The sequence below is a fragment of the Notolabrus celidotus genome, chromosome 19 (genome assembly GCF_009762535.1).
Source record: "Notolabrus celidotus isolate fNotCel1 chromosome 19, fNotCel1.pri, whole genome shotgun sequence".
Taxonomy (NCBI): domain Eukaryota; kingdom Metazoa; phylum Chordata; class Actinopteri; order Labriformes; family Labridae; genus Notolabrus; species Notolabrus celidotus.
Genome location: NC_048290.1, coordinates 25,484,958 through 25,511,022, shown reverse-complemented (window position 1 = coordinate 25,511,022; position 26,065 = coordinate 25,484,958). Strand labels below are relative to the sequence as shown.

Genomic DNA, 26,065 nt, shown 5'->3' with positions numbered 1-26,065 from the left:
TCAAGTGCACTTATTTTGATCACACAGGATTGAACAGAAGAATGATCAGTGGTGTACTCTGGCTGCTTCGAGGGGTAGGGGTGAGGAAAATAGAATAGTCCTCCCTTTTAGACCTGATACCCAAAATTCATTTAGGATTCATTTTAGGGGGTCTAGGGGTCCTCCCCCAGGACATTTTGAGAATTTAACTCTTAATTCCCTGAATTCTGGTGATAACTTATGTGACCATTTGTGCTGGAAATTTAATTATGAAAAAGGAAAATACAAAATGATTGATATATAAATAACAAAAACAATAATTCAAATCCCTGAAAGAAGTTTACATTCTGGTAACATTTGATCTGTTATTTTTCATGACATTTCTGTAAAACTAAGGAGCTCAATTTAAATCAGGAGTAAAACATGAATAAATACAATAATAATATTGAAAATAATAATAATACCATTATCAATAACAATAATAACTCATGACACACTTCCATAAACACTCTGAGGTGTTAAACTAAACTCCCAAACCCATGGCAGTCAGGGGTCCCAATCATTCAGGACTCACTTCAGATCTGAGTGTGTCTGTTTGTTCAAAACCTTCATGTTTTGTCTCATAATGACGTTTCACGTCGGCTCTTTTAATAAGTGCCATGGTTTCATATGAGATACGCTGGTTTAGTGCTTCCAGTGGTGAGTATGAACAGAAATGAGTCTGCCCAGTCTGAATTAAATGCTCTATTTTCACGGCGCACTTTTCTTTTATGGCGAGAGAAATTTGTTCCTTATTTTCTAAACTGTCTCCAGCTCAGTCGTCTGTATTGCTCCATTTCTCCGTCTCACTCCTCTGTTTATCTCCTTTTTTTCCTCTAACTTTATCGCTATCTTTCTTTTTCTTTCTGCTGTGTTTTCACGTGTAACTTGCCTCTGGTTCTCTCATCTGTATGATCTGTATAGTCCATAGACAAATATGGACGTAGTATCCGTGACGTCACCCATCTGTTTCTGAAGAGCTGTTTTGAGACCGATTGCCGGCGGGAGCCATATTGCTTCTGTCGAGCCAGTGTGGCGTAAAGAGGCGGAGTTTGAGCCTTCCAGCCAACAGCTACAGTGTTCCCACAGGCAGCTGTGCCTCTCATTGGAAGACTAGTAATCTCAATATCTTCGAAATTGCCGCGTTAGAAAAAAATTAAGCCCCCTCACAGTGAGAGGACATCGAGAAATGAGCTATCCAGACTACACTGGTCTTTTGTACCAGGCTGTAAACATGTTTATTTCTGCTGTAAAGATCGTCTTTTTCCTATTCAGGTGTATGTGACTTCCGGTACTTCCGGAGCCAGCCTCAAGTGGATCCTCATTGAACTGCAGCTTTTAACACTTCCTCATTGGACTCCGGAGGTTGCCGCTTGGTATAGTCGCAATGTTTAATGCCTGGAATTCACAGATTTGATTGGCCGTGTAGTATCACGTGGGATGGTTTAACTCACATGCAATTGGTCCATACGTTTCCTCCGCCGGTAAACCACTACCTTAAAGACTACAAAAGCTGCGCTGGTTAAAAAAAGAAGCGCCCGTCAGATTTTATATCAGAACCCTCTGTTTTGGCTGTCGGTCCGGGTCCGTAAGGGACGACTTCTGGGTCCAGACCCGGACTGCGGTCCGCCAGTTAGTGACCCCTGTTTTAGAGTATAACACCAAAAGAGCTTTCTATAGGTTCTCATCTTTGTCTGTTTTCCCCTTGAGGACATACTACTAGTACTCATGGAAGTCATAATACTCAGATTATTGTGGAGATTTTCATCTATCCAGCTCACTCTCCAAGGAGACAGCTAAGGACTCCGCAAGCTCACTACATAAACAAAACACTTGAAAGATAACCTTAAACAAAGGGTCACAATATAAGAGATTCTCTTCCAACCACATCAACAGCATGACTTTGCAAAAAAAAAAAATAACTTCAATTTGCCCGAGCATTCTCTCCCTTTAAGCTCCAGCTCTCTCGACACATAACACTTCATGGTTTATTTTCCATTTGTCATATTTTGCTTGTCTCCACCATCCTTTACTTTTGATCTATTTTCATTGGATTTCTACTTAAGTGGTTTCTTTCTGTCTGTCACAAATTTCTGTCATAGTTAGAATCTCAAATCATCTGCAACGCACCACGATGATGAAAAATCTAACTCATTACTGTAACTTTTCAGGCTGCACAGCTACAGATCGGCTCACAACTTGGGAAAAGTAATATTGGTTCGAGAGAAAGTCGTACTCCAGCTGATCAAACTGTCTCCTCTACACACATGACTCACAGGTTGCCAGTTAGGTATTCATGAGTGAATGTAATATGGGTGTGCAGCTCAAGATATTTCACAGACAGATACATTACACTTTGATATAAGAACATGTCCAATTTAAAAAGTGTCAAGGAAGTTGCCTGTTCCTCACTTTAATTCTTAATGTTAGAGGAAATCTGCAAGAAGGGCATAAGGGATTGTAAAAGAATTTATACTTCTGTGGACTCATGAACTAATGGTTTTGTGCCAGTGTGTGTGTGTGTTTATGGGTATGTGTGTGTTTGTGAGTACCTGGTCCACAGACAGTGGACTTGATGCCAGTCTGCTCTAGACCAGGAACTCTGTTGATTGCACCCTCAATATGTTGCATGAAGGTATCCCAGTCCAGATCAAACAGGCTGAAGGCGAATTTATCCGACACCTGGCGAACAAAACAAACAATGATGGTTACTTTGTGTATGTTTGTATGTGTAAGGACTGGTTTTATTAAGGATTGCTGTTCTCAGTTCTGTCAGGATTACAGAAACAACTTCCAAAATGGGACACTCTTTTTTAACACAGATTTTATGTTCCAAGTACATTACATGTCCTGCTGCTGGATTACACTGATCTTGGAAAGAAAATGTGACAAAATGTGAGAAAATGCAAATCAGCTGATAATGCACCAAAGTCCTCTATGCAACAAAAAAAGGATTAGAGACAACCTGTTATAATTTTTGTATTTTTGTTCTGTATTTTCTTCCTCTATGATTTCACAAGTATTAGAAACGACAAATATAAAACATAGGGATGGGAATTACTGGATGACTCCAACACGACACGACAAGACATGATATAGTACAATACAATATGCAACATTTTGCCCATGTTAACGATAATATTATGATTCAGCAATACTGCAATAATAATTGATGAAATGCAGGATGAACATATGATCGATCAAGATATCTGATAAACTGAAGAATACAGAACACCCCTAAAAAGACAACGTGCTGAATTAATGTAAATAATCACTGCACTTCAGTTTGGTTTGAGTGAGGTGAAAGAATATGTTTTTAGTTGTTAAATTAGATATATAGAAAACTTGAACATCTGTAAAATGAGTGAAAAAAAAACCCACATCTTTCAGGAAAAGGCTGTTATAAGAAATTGTATTCACGTTTTATAGCTTGACAGGTAAAACATACTCATTTAAGTAAACTAATTTACTTTTAATGCTTACATTTTATACATACACTTTCTTTTGTTAACCTGTAACAGCTGCAGTCGTATTTGCAGCATTGTCAATAACTACACTTGGGTCTTTTAAAGTCATGTGTTCCTTTGTAGTCTTTAATGAAACTTCTCCCATATGAGCACTGGTGCAAGTCTTGTGTATCAAATTAGTTTGTAGCACAGAACATTGCACTGCTCACTCAATAAACTTGGCAGTAACTGTGACGTAGGACTCCATGGTATGTACAGTCCCTTTACTGCAGGTGAGTGTAACTATGTTCCTCTCGTCTCAACATGATGAGCTGGAATAGCTTTTTATTTATTCATTATTTTTAGGTTTAAATCCGCGAGTACATCTTTGTCATTTTGAAAGCATTGATTACTGCCACTTTGAAAAATAAAAATTCCCAGCTCTGGCTGTTGAGCTCTTAATTCCCAAAAATGAGTCTAAACTTCTGCAAGGAGAATATTGTATGTTCATTGTTATTGCACCACCTAAAAGCCTGTATCATCAGTGCTCATGTGCTCCCTTTATTTTTTTCCCCTCATCACTGTTGACATGAACACAATGACTCAAATCAAAGTCAACACATGTGACTGTAGACTCAAAGAGTACGACACTCGCTGCAGCCAAAACACAATCCTGTAGCATCTGTTGCAATAACTCCTTCTCACCAGGAAGTCAACATCTGTTACATCGGATCTTTCCATCCTTCAGTTCCTCGTCCAAGTTCTAATGTGCTTCCATCTGGACTGCTGTAACTCCCTCCTCATCCGCATGGCCAATATCTAGCATTTAGCCCTTGAAACTTGTGCCGAGTAGTGTAGACCACCTCATCTTGATATTCTCCCCACCTACACTAATCTGTCCAACTCAGGGTGCTCAAAATGACACGTTTAGGTCAGCTCCTTTCCTCTACATAGCAACTGTGGACAACATATCTCCCATATCCTGGTACTGATCTGTTGTTATCTTCATCTTGACTCTTTGATGGTCAAACACAATTCCCACTTGACTTAAAAAGAGTCTTTTTCACTGTTTCTTGTAGTAATTGCAGACATACCATGCTGCATAATCTCATTGGCTAAAATGTAGCACAAGTTGAAAATATGCAACTCTTTAAATCAGAGGTCTGTTGTAAGATAGAACTACTGAGGACAAGGGACTCCTATACAATTAAAGTCAACAGTGGCTCTTCAGTTTTGATAACATCACAGGGATGTACAAACTGATGGGTGATGCTTTCATGTGAACAAAGACTTTCTGCATTATTACCGAGCTCTAACACTCCACTGGAGTATCTGAGGAGCAGTGTTCTTTGTCCTAGTCACCACACTTCTCAAAATCCCTCCCGAGCCATCGATCCTGCTCATCTTCACTCAGTAGGCTTCGTCTATTCTCTCCGTCTCCGTGCTAATTCTTCCTTCTGTATCTGCTCTTTCTTCCTCCACGCGCCTCAAGACATCAAAGCAACGCTCAGCTGTATGACGGGAACAAAAGGAGCAGTTTCGGCACAAAGAAAAGCCTCTAAAATGTAAAACCACTGAGGATCCGAACACGCTAAATCCTGGGGTTCAAAAAACAGACCCACATGGGGTCAATTCAGTACACATCATATATTAAATTAAATTGCCCATGTACCAATGGGGTGTTTAAACCCATAGTTGTGCTGTTGCAAAGATAGAGAATGTCAAGAAGGCTCTCTGATATCGATGTGAAGCGGTGAAAATATTGAAGAAAACACATTTCTAACACACTTAAAATAGAATGTTTTTTATATGTACGGCTTCTTTAAGTTGACAAAGTATTTGTTATTACAACCTGGTCTGCAGCAGTTACACTCAGCATGAATATGTTTCTCATGTAACCCTAATTAAAAAAAAAAAAGAACTATTCCTTGAATCCATTTTTTTTTAATAGCCAGCAAAGGGAGACTCAATTGTTGCAAAAGATGAGAGAATTTTCAATTACCACTTATTATTACATTACATGACATACATCATTAATATAATATATCTGATCAAAGCAATAAAAGCTGTTTTTATTGACGTGAAGTTAACAAGCCTACATATTCCGACACAGTAGGTGGGAACTTGCGTCCACCATTACAGAAAAGAGTACGTGCAGCTGCCACAAGCTAACAAGAATAAAAATGGCACCACTAGCAGGTATGATTTTTACATTCACAGAGGATAATACTGAAGAAATAAAGAGCAGCAGTACCTGCAGGTAGCATTAGCACCAAAGAACGGAGAGTGAAGAAGTGCGGAGTCAACAAGCATTTGAGAACTTTGATTTGATAACTGCTGACAGTTCAAAAGCTAAAACGATCAATGACAAATCACAACACTTGAATGACAAACCTTACAGGGAAGGTGACCAAAGATTTTACCTGCTTAAAGCATATTTAGAGCAGGATCTGTCCACTTTGCACTTTGTGACATATCTTTACGTGACCAATATGATGTGATTACCTATTCAGCCTGAGCAACAACTAGGTAAGTGATGTATATTTTATCATAGACCTGCTCACTTCTGATATTAGTCCTGTGAGTATGCTTAGTTTGACAGGTTAATGGCTGGATGAGGACTTTACTATAAAAAAGGTATTATGCATGTGCTTCTGGTTTGAAAAGTCAGGAAAAACTGGCTATTATCAGTAATGGCCATAAAGAGGCAGGTTATTATCAGGTTATGTCGGCTCAAAACAATCATTTACTTAATATGATTTGTGGTCTCAGCAATAAGGGTCTGTACAAAGCTGGGTTTAGTACAACACTAACCCTCATTAAAGGATCTTTAAAAACCAATACAAATCTAAGGTCACTATGGCAGAAATGCTGGAGGCTTCCAAATATGTTTTTTAGTTTTCCCAATATTGCATCATTGCTACACTGCTATGTACGGAAGAAGTATGTTAAAATTGACCCAGTGGGGCTACATCCAGCAAAGATGCAAAGCAGGGTTAATCTTACCTAGTATTGCATCAGTGCTCTTTTGACCCCTGCTGAGTCAGTTTTAACCCAGAGTCAAAGTTCAATTTCCTCAATACCTAAGGCTAGAAAACCACCAGACAGAAGGTTGGGTTTGATATAGTAAACAAACAGTAACCCTCCCCCCCAAAAACGAACATCGCATCAGAATAGATCAAAAGCGATGGATAGATACTGTAGATAATCTATTTCCCCCCAGGGAGATTTCTCTGCTCATGTCTTTATTAAAGTTGACCTAGTGATGTGCTGGTCGGATCCATACTGAGGTCAATAATAAACCTTGTGGTTTTCAGTGTGTAGACAGGCAAGCAGCCAAATGGATAAACAGAGAGACATGACATCAGTCCAGCAGGCGAGAACATATTATCAGTGTCCTGTAAAAACCCTGTCTAACCCCTTTTATATAGCGACTCAGTCATATACATTTCTTTACATTTTGGGGTCCCTTTTGTGATGTTTCCTTATCTGGGTTTGTGATATGGCTCATAAACAGGTTGTTAAGCTGGTGATGTTTACCTGTGAATGCTGTTGGTGAAGGACTATGTTTCATTGTGTGTTGCATTGTGTACACGTATAAGGGAATACATGAATAAATCAAAGTGCATGAGGAATTAGTGTGGAAAACAAGGACAGGGAAAAAAGCAGAGATTGCTTTCCACTGAGCCGTCCATTCCACTTAACAAACAGCTCTAAATCCCTGTCCTTGACAGAAAGTACACATCCATTAAGATCACCTGTCAATTCAGGCTTTTATAAAGATTGATCTCCAAATTCAACTCTGCTTTAAAGAGTCAGTCAGTGCATTAAATAACTGCTTTAATGATTACTTTTTATGAGGAGTTATTTGAATAACTTTCTTCACATCCTTCGTGATTTCATTCTTTTATGAAAAATACTTTGGTTTTAATGTTCCAATTAAAGCGATTTCATCGGCAGTGGTACCAAAAATAAAGTTGTAGGTGGTGATGAAGAATAGATACGGTGTCATAAAAACCAATGTGTTTTTCTCCCTTGGTGTATATTATGCTTATCGTACCTTTGGGAACGAAAGATCTTAAATGCAGATGTTTAGATACTTGACTTTCGCTATGAATGGAAACACCATCTTTTAACATCTTGACTTTTTCTATAAAAACGGTTTCTTTAGAAAAACAAAACTTTGTTGAACACTTCAGTGCTTCATCTTGTCTTGAAAAGACTTTGGAAAAAAAAATCTGAGTTTGAGTTGAGCATATCAAACACTGAGTCCAATTAACCCCAAACAGTGTGGAAAACACTTAAAATGTTATTTCATCACTCTGTTTATTCATAATAAAAGCCCAGCTCAAGGCTGAGTAACAGCAGATCTTTACTGTTTGACTTGTGACCTGCAATGTTGTTCACAATTTGATTTATATATTCAAATAACAGTTTGAAACTTTGAGAAATTGGCATTTTTGTCTTCTTGTCATTAATGGAAAGACAGGATTACTACTACTTCAGTTTTGCTCCAGAGTTGCAGAGTCAAATGTCAAAGATTAGAACTCACATTGTCAATATTCTGTCCTACTACCAGAGTACCAAAGAAAAGAGTGGTTGCTTTTTGATTTTACAACAATGTGACTGTCACAGTTGGTTCTAATTTGTTTGATTTTGTGCTTACTACCTTACCTCTGACTGTTTAAACAACAAGGGTCAGTCATGACATCACTAGGTGGCATCACTCAGTGATCATATTTACGGTTTATTACAAGAAAAATTAAGGTACAGTCAGATTGGCTTGGTAACATGTGATTTGCTAACATGGGTGCCATAAGCTGGTTTAAATCATTGTTTTCTTGTTTATTTATTTGTAGTCTATAGAGGTTTGTAGCTAAATAAGATTTCTTGTGAGGTGAGAGAAGCAGATATGTTAGTTCATTTTACTTTGCTACTATTAGCACTGGCAAACAGCTTAGCTCCCAAGGCCCCTTTAAAAAATAAATTAAAGCAAAATCAATCATTATTAGGGAGCCTGTTTGTCTCAGTAAAAAGTTAACCTATGTGAATAACTTTAAAATGATGTGCAGCCAAAGTCTGGTATACTTTAACCACCAGTTAGCGAAAGCATGCACCATCGTTTACTTGATATAAAGTAAAGATTCTGAAAATACCAAAAATTCTTATATAGTGCTGGACTTGTTTGTTTTTGGGGTTTTCCACCTGTGCATCCATCAGCACTGGTCTGCCCTCCTCTGACAACATTCAGGCAGCCAATCAGTGCACTGCCTCATTATCATAGCATCCCCACCCACTACAATCACTGCATGGTTAATGAGGTCAGAAACTGAGAGGCTGTGTGATTGCAACTGCATTCAAAACCTTCAAAGACCTGTTGGAAACAGCTAAAAATACCATTACTGTATGGGATTATTTAAACCCTCAAATCAAGCACCCAATCAAATGTACAACTTCTCATTTACTGAAGTACTTACAAAAGAATCAAGAAGTAGTTACTTCTTAAACAATTGGCCTTGTGAGAGCAGGTGAGATGTTTTTCCTACTTAAGGTCTCTTTGATAAGCTAACTACTTCCTTGACAAGAAAGGAAACAGTTGTACTTATTGAAATATATAACCTTTTTTAAACTGAAAAACGTGTGTACTTTTACTCAGGCTAGGTAATAAACAAAGGACTTTTAAATGAGTAATAATATCATAACTTTGCTCCTTGTACACTAATTAAAGACTGGGCAAGATAAGAAAGGCTGTACACACACATTAAGTATGAGCCCCATTAAAGCGATGTTTTGACCTCCAAGATAATAAAGCAGCAAGTTATTAAGACATGGGAAATAAAAGACAGTAAATATGAGATGAGGTCAAACTGACAGAGACTATATAACAGGATTAAACTTCATTCAGCTTCCTCATTGAAGTATTGATTTTATGCCAAACAGGATAGACGCTGCGTCATACCTCTCACTCAAGCACAGAGACGGTCAATACGGTGTAAGGTTTCAATACAGAGACTCAAAAATTACAGACAGAGAATGAGATGGTCAATCATTCAGGTAATAACCTGGCTTACCTCATCCCAGAATATGGGGTTGGATTCGTACCCCCCCACGGAAAGAGCGTCACCTTGAAGGCGCAGGTACACGGATGCATCATGGTCCCTGACATTTGGCATGTTCTGAAATGAAATTGTAAATTAAAATACGGAAACATTCAGATCAACAATAATAACAACTGAGCTTCATTTGATTCATGATGTATTCAGATGTTTACATTCAATTAACATTTTATTTACAATATTCTGAATGAAACAATTTTACAATTCTTGGTTGACTTTATGTCAATTTACAGATTTCAGCATAATTAAATGTAAAGCAACCAAAACTAATCTCTTTTCCCAACTGGATCTCAAATGGTTTTCAGTGCTTTCTACTTCCTTTAATGGGAGCTTATGTTCAGACCAGGGTATACAATACAAGATATAACAAGCATTAAATCTGTACTGCAGCAGTGCCACGCACCTTAACGAACCATAGCATTTCTTTATGTATAGTATGGCAGCAAGTGACATACCATGAAATCCTCATTCAGATCACAGCAGAGAAAAGCATTCATGCCCTCCAGTCAGAGTAAACATTCTTGTAGAGGGTCTGATGAATAGTTACACTATAAGTGCGTTGTGTCATTTGTTTTCATTCTGCCATGAGTGCTTCTTATTCGAAAGTCAATCAGCTCTCTGGGTGCAGAACCAAAATACCAATGCACAAGCTGACATTTGGAAAACAGCGCTGTGCTTGTGACAAAAGCCAAACTGTCCATTCCTGTACTGTCAGGCAGCTTAACTCATGCGATCAATACTGAATACAACATACTGAGCTGGACTTCAATACACTCTGGCTGTCATGTAGTCAAGCAGATAAAAACACACACCAGTCATCAGCCAGCTTTGTACTTCAAATGTAACACTAACGCAGCCTCAGGGGACAAAAACACACCCAGCCACACACTCACATGTGGTCAGTATGAGATGTGTGACCTGACAAGTCGCACGTCCGGGTGGGAACACATTTTCTAATGGTGTCTAAGTGTGTGAGTGTGTCATTTTGTGTGCTGGCTGGTGTCTGTGTGTACATGATGTGGCAGTAATGCTGGCTAAGCTGCTCTTAAACTACATAATACAGGAAAGCTGTGACAGCCCGCCTATAACCAAGGCCTCTAGAGGACGTGCACAGCTATGCATGTGTACACTAACTAAATCCAACACACACAAGATCCACAATCACAGATCTGCAGTGGATCATGTGCACAAACCCTGACAGACGTTTTATATCTGCACATATATAGGAGCCTCAAATCTCAACAAGAATAGACATTTTCAGCATTTAAAGGAACAAACAAACATCAGAATGTCCCCTCTTTCTCTTGCACAAATAAACACAGTCTTATCCTAACACACTCACACTCATCTGAATTCCTATTGCTGAACATCTATGATCTCAGAGTGCCCCCTGTTGGTCAGAATGACTTGACACAGACTAAGGCAATATTAATAGAAAGTTGATTACATTAGTCTTACGGCTCAATGGGGATACCTAGAAAGTGCAATTCATATCACTCATTTTACATGTTCTTATTTTATGGTTACAAGTTCCTGCCTGAAACATCATGTTGCTCTATGAAAAAAGACAGCAAAACATGCTCAGTTACACTCCTGAATTTGAAAAATTCCTATAACTATAAAATTAAATAAATAAATAAACTATACTACTAATAAATAAAATAACTATATAAATTAAGAGGACAAAAAGAACATTACTATAGAATGTACGTGTTTTGAAAGGCTGCAGGAAAGATGTTCAAGCTTTTATTTCCAGCAAATCTACAAACTGAAGTATGCTATGTCATTTTGCTGAGTCAAGTATTGACCGGATCATCATTTTAAAAAGGTAAAAAAAACAATTCCAGCTAGATTTAAAAGTTAAAATTATCCTGTAGTAACACAAACACGAGTAGCGAAACTAAATTAAGGAAATTATGATTTGAATTAAACCATAATTTGATACACATCTGGGTCAAAGACAGTGTTTTGTTTTGGTATTACTATGCTTTTGAGAAAGTCTATGATAGAATCATATTATATCATCATATAATCATCATATTATAACTAGGGTTCTGTCCATGTTTTTGTGTCCTGCCCTAAAACAATACAATAACTTTTATACAACTTATCATGCCAAGATCAACATGCTTTCTGTTTCCAAAGAAATATGATAAAATCTGCAAATCAATCTTCACTATATAGATTTGTATTTATATTGCCAATTCCCAACAAATATCAAGACACAAAAAGAGCAGATCTAGACTGTACTTATATTATTTACAAAGATCCAACATCAAGATAAGATCAGATTCTATCTTATCTTATCTCAATCCACCCGCAAAAGCCTCCAGCAGAACCTAGTGTTTCTCACACATAGACGGTACCTGAGCCCAAGTATACTTCCCAACCAGAGAGAGAGAGACATGTCCGAATGTTTGTCCTTTCTGTTAATGATTTAGGGGCAATGTCTTGTGTTGAACATGAAATTTCTCATACTGTTTAAAAGTGATGTTGTTGCCAATAGTCTTGATTTTGGATAGTTGTAAAACCTCATGGCGTTAACAAGTCTTGTGCACATGCTTGACTGTTGTGACAACGTGACAAAGATGATAGGAGGTTCTGCTATGTATATAAAGACAGGAAATCTGCAGCTGCGATGTATGTGTGTGATTGGGGGTGATTAACTGAGCTGAAAGGAAGAAAGTGGTTTTTCAATAATAGAAGTTGTCTTTGAACACGTGTTAAAATATTTTTGGGGGAGCACAGTTATTAATACTGATCTAATAAAAGAATTAGAAGATGGCGTGACATAATGTACTAGTTTTTCAATATTTTCACTTGCCCCCCACCCCCATTGCATCGCTGCCTCCACCACCAAAGGTATTGCGTCAATCTGTGGGAAACACTGGAACCAGACCCATGTTGAACAGCCATCTGCTGCTAAATCAAACCTGCTATTTGCCAATGTGTTATAAGGTGCTAAAGAACACCGTGTGAGTGGTTACATCATGAGCCACAGTAAACCTGTTCACACACCAGCAGGAGCTCCTACCTGTATGCCTTCAATCCTCTCTGTCACCACGTAAGCGTGATGCATTGCGATAAGAGGCACCCTGACCCCGGCCATAGCACCCAGTTTGGTGGCCCAAACACCTGCATGACAGAGGGAAAAAATCATAAACATGACACCTTTACTTCCGGATAAATCCAAGTTTTTGTGTGAAAGGAGACCAAATTTCTTTTTTGCATTGATAAAAAACTTTTAACCTGTAGATATGTAGTACATTTGGGATGATAAAAAGGCTTAAGGTGTTCAAATCATACCTGCACAGTTCACCACGCAGGGCGTCTCAATGGTCCCATAGGCGGTCTCCACTGCCTTCACTCTCTTTACACCGAGGTCATCTGCACGCACTTGGATACCAGTCACAGGGCAGTTCTCAATCACCTGATTCAAGAGCAGAGTGTTGGTTAACAAACATCATGCATACATTTTCGGTGTCTAACATGATACTAAACAACACTATCATACCGGATGATGTGATAATATATATTACAATCTGGCGCTTTACAATGGGATAAGATGAGATAAAATGTATGATAAAATCTGATATGATAAGATGTAGGGTAAGATACAATGGATACGATACAGTATGCTACGATACATTGGGAAAGAATACACTTAGTGCCCTCAAAGGAAAGGAAAATGTGTCCTCGACCTGTACTCTGTATGCTGGTCTCTACTCCAGAGAAAATCACCACATTATGAAGTGTTTGGAGAAACTGCACATGGAATTAATTGAATCTTTATATCTGCTCATTGAGGCTGTAAGAAAAAGCTTTTCAATTCACAGTGGCCTGGCCTTGGCCAGTACTGCTCTGAAGGTGATTGTGATTCAGTGTTCAGAACCTATCCCTCTCTGACACAATTTGGATCTAATTAAAAATCCTTATCAGATTCGCAGAACTAACCACAGACTTCTATTTTCTAAATTAAAATCTTAATATTGATAAACACACCAGATAACAAAGTAAACTGCATGTTAGTGTTGGAGTGAAGTGCTATTAAAACTGTATGTCTCTGCTTCAAATAACAGCCTGAGCTTATCCTCTCTGTCCAGCAGCTGTGCAGTCTCAGTTACCATAGTGATCTACCCCAAAGTAGCTACCTTTGTGAGTTCAAAGGTCAGATAAAAGCTTGGAGTAAGATACTTATTTCTAAAACAGCGAGATAATTTTTACATGAGAATAACAGTTTTTCCCTCTTAAAATTGACCCCAAAGTTGTTCAAAATGAAGAATAGAGACCCTGGCCATTAGAAATATGCACATCTTTCATAAGCTTGACAAAGGTGGAGTTTACAAATTAGGGTACTGAGTGTCACACTCACTTATCGCAGCTCAAGAAGTCATTTGGTTGAAACGGTAATTAATGTTTAGCTTATACAGTCATGGCCAAAAGTTTTGAGAATGACACAACTATTAATTTTCACAAAGTCTGCTGTTTCAGTTTTTATAATGGCAATTTGCATATACTCCAGAATGTTATGAGGAGTGATCAGCTCAACTGCAATTAATTGCAAAGTCCCTCTTTGCCTTGAAAATGAACTTTATCACCAAAAACACATTTCCACTGCATTTCAGCCCTGCCACAAAAGGACCAGCTAACATCATTCAATGACACACAGGTGTCACACACATTAACACAGGTGTGGGTGTTGATGAGGACAAGGCTGGCGATCAATCTGTCATGATTGAGTGACTGGACACTTTAAAAGGAAGATGGTGCATGACACCATTGTTCCTCATCTGTTAGCCATGGTTACCTGCAAGGAAACACGTGCAGCCATCATTGCATTGCACAAAAGGGGCCTAACAGGGAAGTTTATAGCAGCGAGTAAGATTGCACTTCAGTCAACCGTCTATCCAATTATCAAGAACTTCAAGGAGAGAGATTCAATTGTTACCAAACAGGCACCAGGGCGCCCAAGAAAGTCCAGCAAGTACCAGGACCGTCTCCTGAAGGTGTTACAGCTGCAGGATCGGGCCACCACCAGTGCAGAGCTTGCTCAGGAATGGCAGCAGGCAGGTGTGAGTGCATCTGCACGCACAGTGAGGCGAAGACTTTTGGAGGAAGGCCTGGTGTCAAGGAGGGCAGCAAAGAAGCCACTTCTCTCCAGTAAAAACATCAGGGACAGACTGATATTCTACAGAAGGTACAGGGACTGGACTGCTGAGGACTGGGGTAAAGTCATTTTCTCTGATGAATCCCCTTTCCGATTGTTTGGGGCATCTGGAGGAAGGCTTGTTCGGAGAAGACGAGGTGAGCGCTACCATCAGTCCTGTCTCTTGCCAACAGTGAAGCATCCTGAGACCATTCATGTGTGGGGGTGCTTTTCGGTCAAGGGAGTGGGCTCTCTCACAATCTTGCCTAAAAACACAGCCATGAATAAAGAATGGTACCAGAACGTCCTCCGAGAGCAACTTCTCGCAACCATCCAAGGGCAGTTTGGTGATGAAGAACGCCTTTTCCAGCATGATGGAGCACCTTGCCGTAAAGCAAAAGTCAAAACAAAATGGCTCAGGGAACACAACATTAAGATTTTGGGCCCTTGGCCAGGAAACTCCCCAGATCTTAATCCCATTGAGAACTTGTGGTCAATCCTCAAGAGGCGGGTGGACAATCAAAAACCCACAAATTCTGACAAACTCAAAGCATTGATTATGCAAGAATGGACTGCCATCAGTCAGGATTTGGTCCAGAAGTTGATTGACAGCATGCCAGGGAGAATTGCAGAGGTCTTGAAAAAGAAGGGTCAACATTGCAAATATTGACTTATTGCATGAATTCTGTGTAATTCTCAATAAAAGCTTTTGATACTTATGAAATGCTTCTAATTGTATTTCATTATACCATAGAAACATCTGACAAAAACACCTAAAAACCCTGAAGCAGCAGACTTTGTGAAAATGTAATATTTGTGTCATTCTCAAAACTTTTGGCAATGACTGTACACAAGGTCATGATCCAGCCCGATTTTCTTGTCCAGATAAGGGGGATATTTTTTCACGCAAACACAAACACGAAACTTGACTGTAGATCACAAAACAGCAAACTAGTTTAAGCTGCAGGGAGGAAGAAGGGACTTTGTGCAAAATAAACAAGACACTGATTTTTTTTTTAGCACACTTCACTATTCTGTTGGTCTTAAAATAAATACAAACTTACACTACAATATACAGAAAATAACTGTTGCTTGTAAGCTCTATCATGATGCAATTCCAAATACAGCCCCTGTGTTATGTTATTTGGATATTTGAATTGAGCAAGTTTGCACATTACCTGGGCTCCCCTGGCGGTTGCAGCTCTGGACAGGGTGGTGCACGTGCCAGCTGGGTCCATGGTGCCATCTTTTGGTACATACAGGGTTCCATACAGGTCATCAACGTTCATCAGAGGATACAAGTCCTTAGTCTCAGCAGGTGACAGCACATGGGACTCGATACCATAAACTTTACCAAGCTAGAAACAAGAGGAGAGAGATTTTTGTCTTCTTTGAGTTGTCAGTTTTTTCTGCATCAAGTGAAAAATCTTTGCCCCATGATTTTTTTTACTACGAAGCAACTGCAGGACAAGTCTACAGCAACAATCATTGGTAAAAATTATAAAAGTATGAGCAATGATTTAATGGATTATGACAGCACATGGATGGGTCAGTTTTACATCATGCATTGGTAAGGTGAAGTTTTAAGTGAACTTTGAACTTCCTAAACACATAAATGTAAGTAAACAAAGCCTGAGTCCTGAGTCATCATTATTGTGAGCAAACACACAACAACAAACTGAAATACCAACTTACTGTTGCTGAAAACTAATTAAAAGTTATAAAGAGTTATATGTGAACCATTACTAACACGTAGCCCCCTTGCTGGTGTGGATCAGTATTTCGAATACACAGCACAACTAAGGTTTAACTTTGAATGAAAATGACAGGATTGCCTACATGCACTGCTGCAGCACGTTGTTTAGTTGGAGCAGTAATCACCTCTCTACTCACAAACTTATCTCTGAGCCATAGCTATCTATTATAAAGTATTAGACTGACCTACATCCATCAAAGAGCTTTTTCCTGCAGCACAAATTATATTGTTAATTATTAGCTCAGTTGATACATTCAGACTTCAAGAGCACAAAGATAAACCTCTAAGTGTTGTAATACTTCCCTCTTTTTATCAACAGCTTAAGAACCATGCGCCTCGAAAATTACTTGACATTGTCTGTGCAATGTCAAAACAGTTAGCAGGGAGCTAATATCATACTTAATACATAATGGCAGCTAGTTTAATATCTTGTTCTGAACCAAGAAGGGTGCTGCCAATTTGTTTGGTTTGTCCTCATTAGAGATGAACTCTTATTCATAGTTTTATTTATTTATGGATGTATTTATCCATTTACCTAGTTATTTATCTAAGTGTTTATTTGAGTACTTACTGAATATCATTTTTTATATTTCCTCCATGATGTATTATTTGTATTATATTTTACCCATGCACCTTTATTAATACCTTCACTAGAAGTACATCTACAAAAATCCAGCTTGTTCTCTATTTTTTTTAAATTTATTTATTTATTTAATTATTCATTTGATTGTTTGTTGATTAATCTATTTGTATAAATTGTTTAAAAAAAAAAAAAAATTAGATTTATCTATGTAATAATATTGCTTGATAAATGTGACATCTTATGTAGAGAAAATTCTGAATCTCTTCATCAAACTATTAGCAATCCAGCTCATGAAAAATCCTTATTCTATTCATCAATGCAACAATACTCTCCACATGGTGACAGAAAAAGAAAGCAGATTTGATTCTTACAGACATCAGGCGCTTGTACTCATCCAGTCTCTGCTTATTAGAGGCGATGAAGAGTCCTCCATTTTGGATCCAGCCTGTATGGAGACCCGTCTCCTCTTCCAGATCTTTACTGATCACATTTCTGGTGTGAGCCAAGAGCTCTACCTCTACATCACTGGGCCGGAGCTGCCACAGAAGGCCTGGACGACAAACACACACAATTGCAGATTAGACTGATGTACAGTGTCTGAGCAGACATGTGGGTAAGCAATACAAAGCATAAAGTGGAGGAAGTTGTTTACAGAATTGTTATCAACACTTCAGGAACATGTTTTATAACAGGATGAGTAAAGAGTATAAGAAGGGGAAACCAGATAGAGTCATTTGCAGAATAAGTACTGTACCTTCAATAGTACAATGCTTTCATTTCAAATGAGTAAGAGGACATTTGGATCCCAAACGTCTCACATACACAGTCTTTACACCTGTCCATACCCTGACAGGGGGTTACCTGCAGTGTGCCAGGTGGTGCCAGCAGTCAGTCTGTCTCTCTCTAACAGAACAGCATTTGTCATCCCCATTTTAGCCAGGTGGTAGATGGTCTGACAGCCCAGACTGCCTCCTCCAATCACCACCACATCCGCTGACCTGAGGACAGGAGCAGAACTCTACAGATGAGCTGGAGAGTGACCTTAAAAGTAGAACAGAGACCCCAAACTGATTCAGCACAATGAACCATTTGAAAAAACGATTTGTGCCAAGCTCAATCAAAAGTTTTTATCATGTGTCTCTTGAGGGTTGGTCAGTAGTAGCATGGTATTCTTACATCTTTCACTTATCTATGTTGTGTATAATACGGAACATGTGAAAAACGTGTTTGTTCTTTCATTAGCGTGTGATTCTCTGTTGACATGTGATTATAGTTTTTTTCATTGTCTTCAATTAATTAAAACTTCTGAAGTGGCAGCTACAGTTGAGGCCAAAATGATTAGCCCCCCAGGAATTATGGAACATTTTCCTTAAATTCTGCCCAATGTTTGCATCATTGATACAATCATACTTGTGCTATTTAGTAGCTTTGGTACATTTTGGAATATAAAAGACATTTTTAGGCTTGATTTATATCAAATATAGTGAAAAATGGGGCGGTCAAAAATATCAGCCTCAAATAAGAATTCTTGCTTTCAAAACTAACCCAGTGCAATCAGCCGGTTTCCTAACAACTCCTGCAGGTCAGTTTTTTTTAAACGTACTTTATTAATCCCCAGGGGGGGAATTTTTTTTTGCTTCCTAACAACACTTGAGCTTTCATACCGTGGGGCTGTTTTCCAGCCTCGGACACAGGGAGCCTTGTTCGGGTACATGGCATCATGAAAAAAGAAAGTTACGTTGACATTTTGAGAGATAATTTGAAGAAATCTGCTCTTAGTCTAGGCTTAGGTTGGCGCTGGGCCTCCTAACAAGACAATGACCCAAAGCACACTTCAAAATTGGTCCAACATTTCTTAAAGGACACCAAAACCAAGGTCCTGGAGTGGCTTGCACAGAGCCCAGATCTAAATCCTGTGGCGGGTGCTCAAAATGAATGTCCATGCTCAGAAACCATGTACTTTGGAGCGGCTGGAACAATTTGCATTGGAAGACTGTGACAAAATCCCTCAAGAGACATGTGCCAACCTTGTTAAGAACTCCTCTAATAGGTTGTTGTCAGGTGTGGCTCAGAAATGGTGCACTATTGACTACTTAGAGCCAGAGGGCTAATCATTTTAGACGTGTCATTTTTACCTTTTCTGGTTTCAATTCATTGCATCAATAAAATATCCAAATCAAACATAGTGAACATTTTGACTTCGTTATTTTGGAAACAAATAAACTATAAACACTTGTTGTTAATGGTCATTTTCATGGAGAAATCAAGGGTTTTATCTGATTTCACAAGGGGGGCTAATCATTTTGGCCTCAACTGTAAATGTGTGCAGCACTTCAGTCCAAGACCAACTTCCCTTAGGGTGTAATATAGTTAATCAAAATAAAATAATTGCATTCCCTCGCATCAAATTGTATCACATCGTTTCACAATGAATCGTATCATGTTGTATCATGCCGTATCTATCATATCGTATTGTTTTTTTTTAATATGCATTTGTTCAGTTCTTATTTACATGAAAATAAAATGAAATGTGTGTTAATTGTATTACCTACTCATACATTTCGCAGATATATCAACATTTTTACTTACACCAATTGTTGCCATTAAGCTAACAATGAAATGTCTCTTCAGATCTGAGACACCCACGAAGCTATCTACAACCTGAGGTGTAGAACATACCATCATCATGAACACCAGTACTGATGCATTTCACAAAATTGTCATGTACTGCCAAACAAGTGCACTACAAGTGAACTGTCCATTTTACAGCACATGATACAGCGAGTACCATCCAGACATGTTGTACAAAACTAACTTGGGTAAAGGTTTAGTGGGCCCAGAGGAAGATCCATCCTGTTTGAGTGTCTTTTCATACGGAACATTTTTTTCCTTGGTGGGCTCAGAGCTGCAGGTGCGAGCGGGCATCCGGCACAAGGGAGAGCGTTGGGGCCGCACTGCTGACACCAACCGCCGAACTGTGCTCCCAAGGAAGGCCATGGCCCCTGTGGACAGACAGAGGAATATTGGTATTCATGCCTCTATACATTGTGTTATACAGTAAATTCATGGTGCCAACATACAGAGATAGGACACATACACTAACCCCTATTTCACAGTTCTTTGCAAAATGATTTTAATAAATAGGATGACAACATGACAGAGGGCATTATATGAATTAAGGTAAGGCTTGGTGTGTTTGAAGAGTGAAGAAAATAAGAGCCTGGGCCATTAATTGAAATTTTCAAGTGGCCAAACACAAAGTTTGGATATCATACTGAAAGTAAGTCTGCATCTAATTTTATAGAATAAAAGGTATTGAGAAGGAAGGTAATGGGTTTTTTAAGATAACAATATTAGCAGCTGCTTAAATAAGAGTCCTGTATTTCAAAGGATTCAAAGGTTTTTATTGTCAAATTTTCACCATATATACAAGACATACAGGAAAACCGAGATGCTGTTTCTCTCTACCAACTATTAAATAGAAAAAATTTAAATCTAAAACACAATACAATTATAATAAAATACAGTTGAAAACAGACTATGTACACAGTGCAGGTAGTGCAGTGCTGTGACAGTTTAAAAATGGACAAATATAAATAGATAATAGGTGCAGACAGTATTGAAGATAAATTCAATGGTTAAATGTGAATGTGAAATTTCAGTTGAAAATGTGAAGTTGCAAGAAGAACAAAGCTGTAAATAGATAATTACTTTAGAAGATCAAAGTTTAATATTCAGCTCAAGTTCACAAGTGCAACTTTAGCACTGAAAATGAGTTATATTGTCTTCTTATATCACTGCAACTGGTTTTATCTCTCCTAGCCCCATGGTAAGTTGGGGGTTCAAAGTAGAACGAGATCAGGTAATAACTCACCTATCCTATGAACAAACTTGATAACTGAAAATGAAGCACCTGCAGGTACTACTTTGGTAAACCGGATTTAAAAGTAAAAGACGCATGTTGTGCTGAGTATGTTGACTTAATCCGATACAGTAATCACTCATTCATTAATTTGCATTGCTGCAGTTGAAATGTATGCAAGTGTCAAACAGATCTGTGCTCTGGAGCAAACTTCAAAGTCAGTATAGAGACTGGCACTAACAACACTGAGTGTCACTGAACTGTAACACGCACCTAAACATGCAGAAAACGCACGTGTGAGTAACATATTGCGTGTATTTCAGCGTAAACGCCACGTCCTAAACAGCAAAAACAGCGCGTAAAGCGAAAGGCTTGCAGTAACGTGGCATTAATGGTGCATGTGATCCAACAAACAGCCTGCCTAAACCTGAAAGTTCACTGAAACTGACTGTAAGTTGCATGAGAGCAGTAGGCTATGTCTACAATTCACACTTACTTACACTCCGCGTGTCACAGACTGTCCGGGTCAATGCACTCGATGAAAGGTACTTTTGCAGACGCGTCTTGTTAGTCGCAGAAAATGGTCGAATATTGGTGTTTTTTAGGAAAGAAACCGCGATTTTCAGTGTGACTCGGGTACAGCAGTCCACAAGCTGTCACATAACGTGAGCTGAAAGTGGGTAGCAGGACCCTGCAGTAGTAGTTCCTGTCTTGGTCCCTCCCCTTCCATTCGTTTTGTAAACTCAGAAACATATACCGTTGAGTCAAATAAGGACACCTCAAATTAAAACAGGATGTTTATTTATTATGATGTTAAGAAGGAACAACAAAGGATTTCTAGCCTGTACACTATTTACTGCAATGAATTGTAGAAATAATAGAAATAACAGAAACCAAGTGCCTGGTGAGGAGAAACACATTTTAGTTCCATAAGAATGTAAAGATAAGCAAAATGTTAAGCTATTATTTCTCAGGATTGATTAACAGTGGTGGACAAAGTACACAGCTTCATTACTTAAGTCAAAGTATAGATCCTCCTGGTCAAATATTACTCCAATACAGGTGAAAGTTGCTCTGTCAAATTATTATTTATTAATTGTTATTATTATTAAGTATTCAAAGTACTTTTTAAAATAGCTGAAAACTTTGTATTTTCACAAATACGAGTACATTCTGTTACATTATGTTTATTTAGAAATCATTACTTGAAATCTCTAGAACTATACCATGGAATAAAAACAGCAAGTTACTCCAAAGACAACTTAGCTTTAAATGAAATTCTTCATTTCCAAGACCTCTAACTCTGGCTGAAGATACGACCATGGGTGCTCAGGTGGGGAATTATAGCCATCATTACCACCTCTAAATGAACTGCCTGATCTGAGTGAAATCTGCTCTGTGTTTGCTCCACGTTCAACCGTGGAGACGCACGATATACAGGTATGACTAAACCACTGAGACAAATAGAACTACAAAAGCACATCTACTGTCTTAGGATCTGATTTCAGAAAAGAGAAGGAAATTCATGATCTGAACTCAAAGCAAAAGTAGTGAGTAACTAGAGCATTGATAGAAATGTAGTGGAGTAAAAAGTACTATAATTGTCTTCTGAATGTAGGGGAGTAAAAGTAATAAGTTCCCCAAAAAAATAATACTCAAGTTAAGTACAGATACTCCAAAAATGTACTTAAGTACATTAAACAAGTAAATGTACTCTGTTACTGTCCACCACTGTTGATTAATAATCAAAATAACATAAAAAGCCAAAAACGCAAGCAATTTTGCTCAAGCAGGGGTTGACAACAACAAAAAAGTCCCAGTCAGGAATCAGCACAGTACAGGGTTGTGGTCTTTTTGCTTGAAATTATCTTCCTGAGACAACGTGTGATTGGGTCTATATGTTTTGACTTTGCTTTAAAAGCAGCTTTGACCTGAAGCCACTGTGGAAGTATGTAAAACTGCTGTTCCTAGTTCCAAAAGTCCAGGAAGTCCCATTAATGTTCCATAAAATTGTGTTTTTAGCTGTTTAGAATGTTCTAGTTAACGGAGTTTTGGGTGAAAGTGCAGAAAAAATTACATATTCAGCCTCTGTGAAAGATTTGCAAATTCAGTATCTAACCTCATTATCCATGCAATGATCGGAGTGGGTGGGGATGTCATTATAATGAGGCGCTACACTGATTGGATGCCTGAATGTTCTCTGAGAGGGGAGAGTGTAGACGGACACAGAGGCAGAAAAACACAGAAACAAACATGGCGTGTGCTCCAGAAGAACCTGTGCCACCTCCACACCTGACATTCGATCTAGAATCTGAAAATAGGAAGAGGCAACTATGGAGGTGTTCCAGTCATGGTTACATCTGAGTCTGAGTGGTAAATCAGAATTTGAGTGTTATTCCTACTTTCTTGCCTTTAGTGTGTAATCTCACAAGGTCAGCCCTTGTTTTAGCAGTTTAAGGTGAAGTGGTTGGCACGAACAAACAAATTAGCACCGACTTTAGCTATACTACACTATTGATTAAAATAAAAAGAAAATATATTTTCTTTGGACTTTGGTGCTGGGACAGAATATGGACATTTGTGTTGGGTTTTATGACTAATAATGTGGCAGTTTGCATCTTGACATCTTGAATCAGCAAAACCACAGTCCCTTAAGCCTGAAGAGACTTTCAATATATTCATTAAGGCTTAAGAAATGGGTGTGGTATAGGTTGTACATGTCTGTGCAAGTTACTCCTGTTGTTGCATTACTACAGGATCCAAATCAAATCACCTCGTTGATGTTGTGTTTTCCTAATAGGTGAGCTACAGAAAAAATGCAGAAGCTCTTCTCCTTCCTCAGTCTCCGGGCTTCATTACAGCTGAGAGTAATGCAGTGCATAATCAACATTCCATAATGAGGGAGGTGGCTGACAGGCTGAGTGAGGTAACTGTTTGCCAGCAGGCTAAAGGTTCACCTTAGCTACACCTCTTTGCCTTTGTTGAGGTTTGACTAAATGTTTAATTGCATGCCGTAGCAGAGCGCACATTTGGGCTGCTGAAGGCTCGTTGGATGTGTTTGGGCACAGCTGGTGGCAAGTTACTCTACGCCCCTGAGAAAGTGTGCAAGATAATTGTGGCGTGCCGTGTTCATTAAATTAAATGAATGACCATTAGGCGACGGTTGAATATCATCACTTTATCCCTCAGGAACATATTACTGATATGGAGGTGTCTCCAATAATCACAGGCATTCTTTAATCCTGAGCTGTCAGATCAGGTGGTCCTTGTCCTCCTCTAGTTTCCTTCTTTCTTTTCTGTTCTGCTAGTCTTTTTTTTTGCGTCCACTTTAATATCAAACCATTTTTCTTAACCTGAGCCATGGTGGTCTTGGATAAGTCTTGGACTTATTTTATGCACAGAGTAAGAACATTTCTATGCATTTATTAGTAAACGAGGCCCACTGTGAGGTCACTTTTTGTTTCCATCTCACATTTGATGGGATTTAAATCCTGAACCATCAGACTGTAAGGCAGCAGCCCTGTCCACCACACCACAGAGCTGCTTAGTAGTGGATGCTTTTTACAGGCTTTTCATTCAACAATTTTGTTGATGGAGTGTTTTGTTGAAAGTGTTGTCCCTCCCCTTTCCGTTTTGTGAAATGTTGTTGTGTTTTCTGAAATGTTTTTGTATTTTGTGAAATGTCGTATTTTGTGAAATGTTGTTTTCAGAAATGTTGTGTTTTGTGAAATGTTGTGTTTCCTGTCAAACAACATAAGTTTTAATGATGATATAATGTTAAAAGGCTGTTTTGGTGGTGTAAAGAGATAATCACTCTTCTCTATGATGGTCTCATTTGTTTTTGTAGGTCATGTAGAGGCACCAATATTCATTTCAGTCTGTTTCATAATCAGTTAAAAACTCATCACTGGAGCCTTTATTTTTATTTTTTTTCTGTTTGTTTTTACACTAGGTTGAATTAAATTACAACACTTTCTTAAAATGCACCAATAAACAATGTCAAAGGATAAAAAAGCAGTTGTTTTGTTTTTTTATTCACATCAAGTTACATGAAGTGAGTGATTTGTGGTTGTGCTGGGGGGGAAGTCAGGGTAGCAGCTGTTGTTGAATCCTTAAGGTCCAGAAAGTAATCCATGCAGAAGTAGAACATCAGAAAAACATGTAATGAGTGTATGTGAGAGGCATAAGATACATATGTTGACTCTGCTGAGAGGGAATGAATGTTGAGAGACATTTTAAACCCCAAACACAGCCGCCTCATGTAACTCCACATTATGAAACCCGAAGCCCTGAGCCACTGGCACTGTCTCCGCCTGATAAGTTGACCTCATGTGTCCACACCTCCAAGTCAGCAACCAATCGAGAGCTGAGTTTAGGTAGCCTCCACTGATAGGAGGTTCTCTCCAGTTCATACAGCCTGAGGCAGACCCCAAGCAGTAAATCCCTCTCTGTTCTGTCTGTGTGTGTATGTTCCGCTATAAACCAGAAACTTGGAAAAGGCCTGCAGAGACCTTTGAACTCTGTTGCTTTCTCAAATGCTTTTCATACCGTATGTAGCATTTTCACCTTGGTTTGCTTCTGCAAACAGTAAACCTGTAGGACTGTATTTTAATACTAACTTTAGGTGCATAGTATTTGATTTGTTTGTTGTTTTGTTCTGCATTTTTAGACAACTGTGGCGATTATGAACATTAAAGCACATAGTTACTGTAATATACATCAGTGAGTGACAGTTACAATAACTGAACAGTCACCAAAAGGTTTGCTTTTGGGTTGTTTTTAGACTCCTGCAAGTATATGGTACACTTTCTTAAGTTAATTGACAACAACTGAGATGTTTAATGTTGCTCTAAAGTTGAAAAAAGATGTTACAGCTTGCCAACTTTCCTTAAGTTTATGAATAAAACTACGATTTAACTAATTCCAGTGATACAGTTTTAGAAGTCAACAAAAAAAGAACTAAAATCAGGTGAAAAATGAACAATTCTTAATAGTGAATAGAACTGTCTGATCTGCATGTTTCATTGCAAAAGAAAAGATATCACACCCTCTTGTGGTTAATGTGTGTTACTACAAAATCTTGTAGTACTTTTTCAACAACCATTATTCTATGTCCAAAAAATGTTCATTACTATGAC

The 26,065-nt window shown here is 38.5% G+C and overlaps 1 protein-coding gene across 2 annotated transcripts in view; it reads right to left on the bottom strand.

Moving 5' to 3' along the window:
• Positions 1-21,666, bottom strand: part of sardh (sarcosine dehydrogenase) — a 58,968-nt gene extending 37,302 nt beyond the window's left edge. The window contains exons 1-9 of one of the 2 annotated variants that reach the window (XM_034709122.1): positions 21,428-21,666; positions 19,881-20,067; positions 17,927-18,063; positions 17,437-17,615; positions 15,905-16,084; positions 12,887-13,010; positions 12,615-12,715; positions 9,536-9,640; positions 2,571-2,700 (exon numbers count right to left, since the gene is read on the bottom strand). In XM_034709122.1, the coding sequence (XP_034565013.1) occupies positions 2,571-2,700; positions 9,536-9,640; positions 12,615-12,715; positions 12,887-13,010; positions 15,905-16,084; positions 17,437-17,615; positions 17,927-18,063; positions 19,881-20,062 (1,138 nt within the window). In that variant the 5' untranslated portion in view covers positions 20,063-20,067; positions 21,428-21,666. Of the gene's footprint in view, positions 1-2,570; positions 2,701-9,535; positions 9,641-12,614; positions 12,716-12,886; positions 13,011-15,904; positions 16,085-17,436; positions 17,616-17,926; positions 18,064-19,880; positions 20,068-21,423 lie in introns of both variants that reach the window. The other variant, XM_034709121.1, reaches the window with a different exon arrangement.
• Between the last annotated feature and the right edge of the window lie 4,399 nt (positions 21,667-26,065).